This window comes from Parasteatoda tepidariorum, chromosome 2 (assembly GCF_043381705.1).
Source record: "Parasteatoda tepidariorum isolate YZ-2023 chromosome 2, CAS_Ptep_4.0, whole genome shotgun sequence".
Classification (NCBI taxonomy): domain Eukaryota; kingdom Metazoa; phylum Arthropoda; class Arachnida; order Araneae; family Theridiidae; genus Parasteatoda; species Parasteatoda tepidariorum.
The window spans coordinates 39,149,896-39,157,845 of NC_092205.1; the positions used below are offsets into that span (position 1 = coordinate 39,149,896).

The window sequence follows — 7,950 nt, forward strand, 5'->3', positions numbered from 1 at the left end:
CAAGGTTTCACCTCAACGATTTTTACTTCATGATGAAGGGGTAAAGGACCATCTTGGCCTCAGGGATCCCGACCAACCAACAAGACCAGACCAGGCATTAATTTTGAATTTCTTATTAAAACTAATAGAACTAGTTTGACTGATATACCACAAGCATTGAACTTACTGTTTTTGTAGTATATTAACAATTACTAGACGTAAAAAAGAATCATTAAAACATGAAGATTCTATTAACCATCGAAATGTTAATTTTTACTCTAAAATCTATATTTCTCTTTGCACTCTTGGTTTCTACTAACAGTGGTTGGGCCACGATTACTGAAAATGTTCATTTATTGAATAACAAAAAAAAAAGAAATATTTAAAATGAACCATGTTTTTTAAATTACCAAATGATAAAACAGTTTTAAAGCTAACATCAGCATATAAAGATGAAGCAAAGTAATCAAATCAATCGTTGGCTTAATTTGCAACATAATTTTAATTTTCAATAAAAGTAACAAAATATCATAATAAATATAACAACCATATTTAATATATTTTTTATTTTCTTCACAAACGGACTATTTCTGAATACTGACGAATCAAGCTACCTTTCTGTTACTGATGTTACAGTCAAAACCATCAAGAACAGTGAAGAAAAACTCCGTCAAACTTGAAGAAACTCATGAATTAGGGGATGAAGTATATCTTGGCGATAATGCTGACACAAACAAATCCACTGCAATACATCTTAAAAAGAAACGATCTCTTCCTCAACCTTTTTCGAAGAATACGGACACTGAAACATTAAACCAAGAAAATATAAATAAAAAAGCTCTGTTTACAGCTTCTACTAGCAGTGACGTGATTCCAATTGATAACGGAGTTTCAAAATATGAAATTTCATCGGAGAAACGACACTGCATTACCAAAGAATCCAAAAATGATGTTTTCCTTTCTCCTGAAAGTGAGGAGTCGATAAGTACACGATTCAATGCTGTCTTAATAACAGCAACAACTAAAAATAAACTTAAGTCTCTTCCATTTACTTTTTCACTGCACCCAACCTATATTAATGTCAAAAATAAATCTCATACTTTATACGGAACTCATTCATTACTGCCTAGTGTTCCGAGAAAACACGAAAAAATAAAAGAGGAAGCACTGGGAAACAATGATGAGGTATTTAAAAGATTTGATTACAAAAATTTAATTTATCCAACAAGCACTTCCCCAAAAGATTCACCTAAAACGGTAAAGAGCTGTGATGGCATAAATCCCATTCAAGTCATGGACATACTTTATAACAAAGAAAAAGATAGGATAAATTGCCCTATGAATGGATTATACACTTGTAAATTGGATAAACCCGAAGTTAAACTAAACATAAGTAGGTCAGCGACAACAAAAATAAGAAAACAGGTTCTCAAAAGTAAAAGCATGATAAATTGCCGAAGTGATAATTTTGAAACAACAGACGAATCAGAGGACGTGAATTCACCAAACCGGAACAGAAATAATGATATTTATGGTAAATGCTTGGAAAAATCAGCTGCCAATGAAGAAAACACTAGTCTTTGTAAAAGTAAGTATTCACACAAATCTATTTCAAATGATGACATCAAAGATATTAACTCAAGTGCAAAATATATACTATCCCCAAAATTTAAACATGGAGTTGGCGAGCCAAAGAAGAGCAATCCAGTAGTAGATAGGCAAAAACAGATAAAGCCTAATAGAGTTTCTAGATTATCGAAGAGTATGTATGTTGCAGGAAATCGAGTTTCGACTACTCAAAAGGATTTAAAGAATTATTCCGAAGACAACGAAAATCAAAAGAGATTTCTAAAAAATGACAAAAACAATGAAGCCCAAATTAGAAATGTAAAACCTACTAAATCACATGAAAGTGTTAAAGGATATACAAAATGCAACGTGAAAAACCGTATTAATGAAACAAAGGAAAAAACTGTTGCCAAAACCATTGTCGAAGGAAAAAGTAGTTCAGAAAACCTTAGTATTAATTATCGTAAGGACAATGATGTTATGAATAAAGTTCCAAATTTCGGTTCAAATTCACGAGAAATTTCATGCAACTTTAATGCCAATGAAACTTTAAAACTGGACACTTCGTTCGAAACAGGAGCGAATTCATCAAAAGATCGTCACCCAAACCTTTCTAGCTGTTCCAGCAGTAAGGAAGAAGAGTCCAATTCTGAAAATAACCCGGAACCAAACATTGCGTTTCCTTCTTACTACACAGATAAACAGATATTAAGGGAATCCGATTCCAATGAATCCTCTCCTATTTTTCATGAACCAATTAATTCGTCACCTGAACAGTTGGAGGAAGTAATAAATGTTGACTCAAAAAAGATTACCATGCTTAAAAGCGGCACTTTGCGTAGGAGTCCCGTTGTGTCAAGCAAATGCAAGAATGTTTGCAAAACGGATGCTTCGTTTTGTAAAAATGAAGAACCGGAAGCAACTGCTACTCCTAAACGAAAAGAATTAAAACCCCTTGTTCATAATTTAACGCATGGCAACAGTTTTAAAAATAATACTAAAGAAAAATTAGCTAAGTTTAACTTAGGTGACGCTATGACATATGCACTTTATGGCTCAAATGACTTATCAAACAAAGCAAACGGCAAAATTGCAGATGGCTACAAAAAGCGAGCAAAAAAGGAAAATTCTCCCCAAAGATCAGGAGGTGGACATTTAGAAGCGATTCAAACAAATATGCGTCAAACATACAAACCAAAACAGTTTAACATTTCAGAAAAAAGCGACGAGTTCAGCCACGGGTATAACTCACCCACTGGAAATGTGACAGAGGAGAATGCTTTACCAAATGGTGGCATCGAAACATTTTATGTCCCCAGAAGTTTTGCAAATGACGAGAATAAGTGTGCCATTGAGAAAAAAAGCAACAATTGTAGCTGTGCTTCTATCGGCACCCAAAATACTTGTCTTAACCAAGCAAACCATTTCAGCCATTATTGCCCCACTAATTTGTCTCCGAATATTCCGTTCTCTAGTAATCAGTTTTGCCCATTTCAACATCAAATTCCATTAGTCTTAACTGGTATTGGGGTGATTGGAAATGTTAATAAGAATTTCATTCAACCAGAAATGTGTCAAAATAATTTTTCTCGAAAGATGCCTTCCTTGTTTTTATCTGAGAATGATTTTCAACCCTATCTTTACAACCCGTTACCAACAACGAAAAATTTACCTGCTATAGATGTTAATTACGATTCGACTAGTAAGGAAACACGGTTCAAAGAAAACATGTTGTCTTCAGGAGAACCGGTAACAATGGGTCCAGGTACTAAGTCTATAAAAGACGAAGGGAAAAAAATAGCAGCTTATTCATCGTCAGGCAAAAATATGGCTGAAATAATTTATGGTGAGCAGACCGGGCAATATACGAGACCACAGGATAAAAGGTAAATAATCCTTGAAGCAAAATAGAGAAGTTATGAGCATCGATCCAGAGCATATTGACTGCTATTTAAAATCCCACTGAACTAAACGCCAATAACAATATACCAGTAAAATAATAAAATTATCCATATTATGTCACATTATTTATGATTTTTTTTTATTTTAGTTCGCAAAGCTTATTAGTACTTTGGAACAACAATGAAGCTTTTAAATTATTAACATAGTTATTTGATTACAAAATGTGGGCAATTAGCAGGAAGGTATTGCCTACATCAAAATTATTAATTAAAATTATCAAATTTGGCTAAAATTTGAATAATTGTTTTAATGAAGATAGGATACCTATCCATTTCACCTGTGCAAATATATTTACCTATTTCCTTCATCTATTATTTTTTATTTATTCAAGCAAAAAAATTTAAAAGAAAAAAAAAACAATTTGCTGTGATTGTTTGTGTCGGCAAAATAGATAAGTACCGAAAATACTTTTGCGATTAACACTTGTTTTTCGTTCAAATCTTTCGTTGAATAAATGTAGAGACAGCCAAATGGAAAACCAAGATTGGTACCATGTGCAAGAATGAAAAGAAGAGGAATCCTTATTTTTGATCTAATGATTGGCTTTTCAGCTATATTGTAATAAATTAGCCCAAAAATATCTTAGATTTAACCAAAAGTAAATAAACAACAAGAGAAAAGAATACCAGTCTTGTACAGACATACCAGTTTTTGATGGAAAGAATTTCAGCCCTTAATAAACAATTGAAGGTAGTCACAATTAGGAATATATGGTCCCAATTGTAAATTCAATTTTAACAATTTTTTCTCACTTCGTATAATTATTCATTCCACTCATACTGAAGAAAAAAAAACTAAATATGATTCTTAACTTACGTATATCGTGTGTATTTAGAGTGTCATGAGTATCCTGGAATCAGATTCTATATTTTCTATGACTTCCATGGGGACTTATGAAGAACTATATGAAAACCATTTACTTATTCATAAAGACACTAATTATCAGTTTGAAATATTTTTATTTCCTTTAATTTATTAAATTGAATTTTTTAGAACTTGGGTACCAAAATTCAAGGGTTAGAATTTCAAAAACCACATACCTAAGCCACTATACTTATACTACTAAGCTACTATGCGACCAACACGCGCAAGCTACTATAGTAATTTCTAAAAGGTCTCACAAAACCTGAAGCCTTAAGTATTAAAATTTGGTAAATGGGCAGCATAAAATGAATATTATAGAATAAATTGAAACAAAAACTCTATGGTATTTAGTTTTAAATGAAATCTTTGCCAGTTATTTTTTTTTGTAAAGTGTTATAAAATCCAGAGTTAAAGGGTTAATAAGTAGGAAATTGGTATTTATGTAAGTTATCATGAGATATAGGGAAAATAGAACCTGACTTCAAGTCAAGTAAAATATGCCCAGCTTTTATATTACATTTTTCTGAAATAAACTTATCAGTAAAATCAATCTTTTTAAATTCCAATATTTTGCCTTATAAAAATATTGTATCAAAATATCTGAACAAACTTACAGAATTTCCAATGTTTCCTATCTTATCTGAGAATTCCAAATGCGAGTTTCATATTATTGAAATATGCTAGCAATTTTTGGTTCTATAACGGAACAAGAGCAAAATCTTTTCCCACTGCTATTTTTTAACGAAAAAAATCCCTACTTATTTGTAAGGTTTTATACAAACTTCGAAAGAAAAACTTCACAATATAAAAGAATAGAAAATGCTTATTCGCTGAAGATATGGAAATGGGAAATATAAAACTCAAATCTGCAGAACTCAAAGTAACATATTCTGCTATTGAAAAGATATCCCTACTTAGGGATTCAAAGATTTCTTATATGTTATCGAAAAGTAAGTAAAATGCACTAAAACGATTCAACTGAAGTCTTTAAGTGGATTTCAAAGATATAAAAAGTAGATTTATCCCTACATTTTAAGTACATTTTTCCCTTTCGTGACCAGGGAAATAACATTTTGAGTAAAAGGGAAACTCTTCTGGTAAACAAATAAGAGCACGTAATAATTCTAAATATGCGTGACCTTACCCTTTTTACCAACTGTCTTATTACGCTTATCTTCATACAGGACAAAAATAACGTTAAACTTTTATTGTCTTATTTAAAATAACGCTTTTAAGAAGAAAACAAAAGGCCAGTATTGTGAAACTTTTTTGAAATTTCACCATTACAAAATTGCAATTTTATTTTCAGCTTACACGTGTACGATGGAGATTTGAACTTAGCAAGCTATTTTTTTAGTTAAAATATAATTTTAAATATCATTTTAAATTAATTCATTTTTTTATTGCAAGGTCTGTAATGTAATTTTTTCAATATACAGTCGTAGAAATCATTTATAAACTGCTGTTTGTAGAANCCATTACAAAATTGCAATTTTATTTTCAGCTTACACGTGTACGATGGAGATTTGAACTTAGCAAGCTATTTTTTTAGTTAAAATATAATTTTAAATATAATTTTAAATTAATTCATTTTTTATTGCAAGGTCTGTAATGTAATTTTTAAAATATAAAGTCGTAGAAATCATTTATAGATGGCCAATCAGAGTTAAAATGAGGCACTTTGAAACTTAGGATCTGACAATCTGTAGCCCATGGACTCATATTTTCTTAAGGAAATTTCTGAAATAAGTGTAACTGCTCACATAATATATCGATGAAAGAGCTTTTTACCGAAAATAATTTTGTTCACTTTTAATATTATCAAAATTTTATTTCTTAAATAGTTATATATAACATGGAATGTTATTTTAGATGAATAATTGTAATAGATGTAATATTTTACGAGGATTCAGTTCAAATTTTAGCAGAAAATAGTTTGGAGTCAAGTTTGTCGAAAAGTGCGCAGATGGAGTCAAAATTGAGCATTTTAACTAGCTTCCAACAAACATGAGTGAAAAATTGCTGAACCCTGTTCTTCTTCTTCATTTTCCTAACAGCCCAGGCTCTTCTACACTTGGCCAGAGACATCCAATTTGTGACTTTTAAAATATTTAAATCACTTTCAAGGCAGTCAAACCATCTAAGTCTAGGTCTTCCTCTTTTTCGAGTGCCTAATGGTCTGGCAGAGAAGATCTTTCTTGTAATTCGGTTATTATCCATTCTTGATAGGTGTCCCGCCCGTTTGATTCTCTGAATTGCAATATATTGCTGAGCCCTGTTACAAGTAATGAAATAGGCGTTCAAGGAATTGCTAAATTTTATTCGCTTAAAATTTTTAATATTTAATCTTTTAAATTAAAACTTACCATTATTTTGTTTAAATGAATTTATTTTGCTTTGATTGTATGTAGTTTTATCTTAATTGAGTATATACTATTTGATAAAACAGTAAAATCAGAATTTTGAGAAACATAAATAAATTATCAAATACTTCTAATGTTCGGAAAGTAAAGAGTATTATTCTACATTCAAGGTAAGCTACTTTAATATACAGTCTGTTGGGTTTTTAATTATATTGGTTCAAAATTAACTGTCATAATTTACAGGAATAAAGAAAACATAGTTTTACAGCAATAATAAAAACATTACGAATGCTTCATTAATATTAGTTTTTACTTAGAAGAGTATCCTAAAATTCATCTGGATATTTGAAATTTCTTTCTTTTTTGCAATAAAATATTAAGAACGAAAAAACTGTTGGGCAGCTGTCAGATCAGGGATACTAAAACTGAAGCTTTACATCTTGTTTTCAGTGCTAAGCAATATTTCATTCCCCGGTTTCGTAAATTCCGATTTTGGTGATAGAAACTAGCAAACTAGATCATGTGATTTGACTTTGTAGCGCCATCATCTTAATTTTCCTTTCTTCATAAAGCAATGGTTTGTTATACCAACGCGTCCATAATACCTAACAATCTCAAAGATAAAATGAATCCAGATTTATGCATGATAATTAAAGTTTTGACAAAATAATGCGTAATAGACCAGTAAAACCAAAAAACCATTTACTTGATATGCTATTATTTACATTATCCTATACCAGTGCGCGAAATTTCCACTCGCTAGCTCCCAATTGGCCCAAAATACCGGCGAATAAGTCTCGTCTCCTCCTTTTGAAAAAAATTAGTTTTTGACTAACTATGCACCTTTTGATTAATATGCCACAGTGAAACAAATGGTTAAAGTTTTTTTTTCTTCTTAAATTTCGAGCAAAGGCATTTTTCTTCCATTTAGAATACAAAAATGCTGAGTCACTCATATTTCAATTAAGAAGCCAACTCTTCTAGAAACATTAAAACACGAGAATAATGTTAAGACAACTTTATTTTGATTTAATACAATTATTATTGCAATAAACATTCTTCAATTTTCAAATTTCTGCATTCATTTATGCTTCCGGGCATCATAATGCTCTCTATGCTACGTATGTTAACATTTTAGAAACTGTTCGAACTTTCCATAAATGCAATATATTTTGTCCAAATAGTGTCTTTAGAATTAGAACTCCTTGTTCTG

General features: G+C 30.9%; 1 protein-coding gene across 1 annotated transcript; it reads left to right on the top strand.

Moving 5' to 3' along the window:
• Window positions 1–606: 606 nt before the first annotated feature.
• On the top strand, window positions 607–3,438 carry LOC139427209 (uncharacterized protein DDB_G0286591-like). Its single transcript, XM_071188128.1, has one exon. It carries the CDS (start codon window positions 607–609, stop codon window positions 3,436–3,438), a length of 2,832 nt encoding a protein of 943 aa, XP_071044229.1.
• Window positions 3,439–7,950: the final 4,512 nt, after the last annotated feature.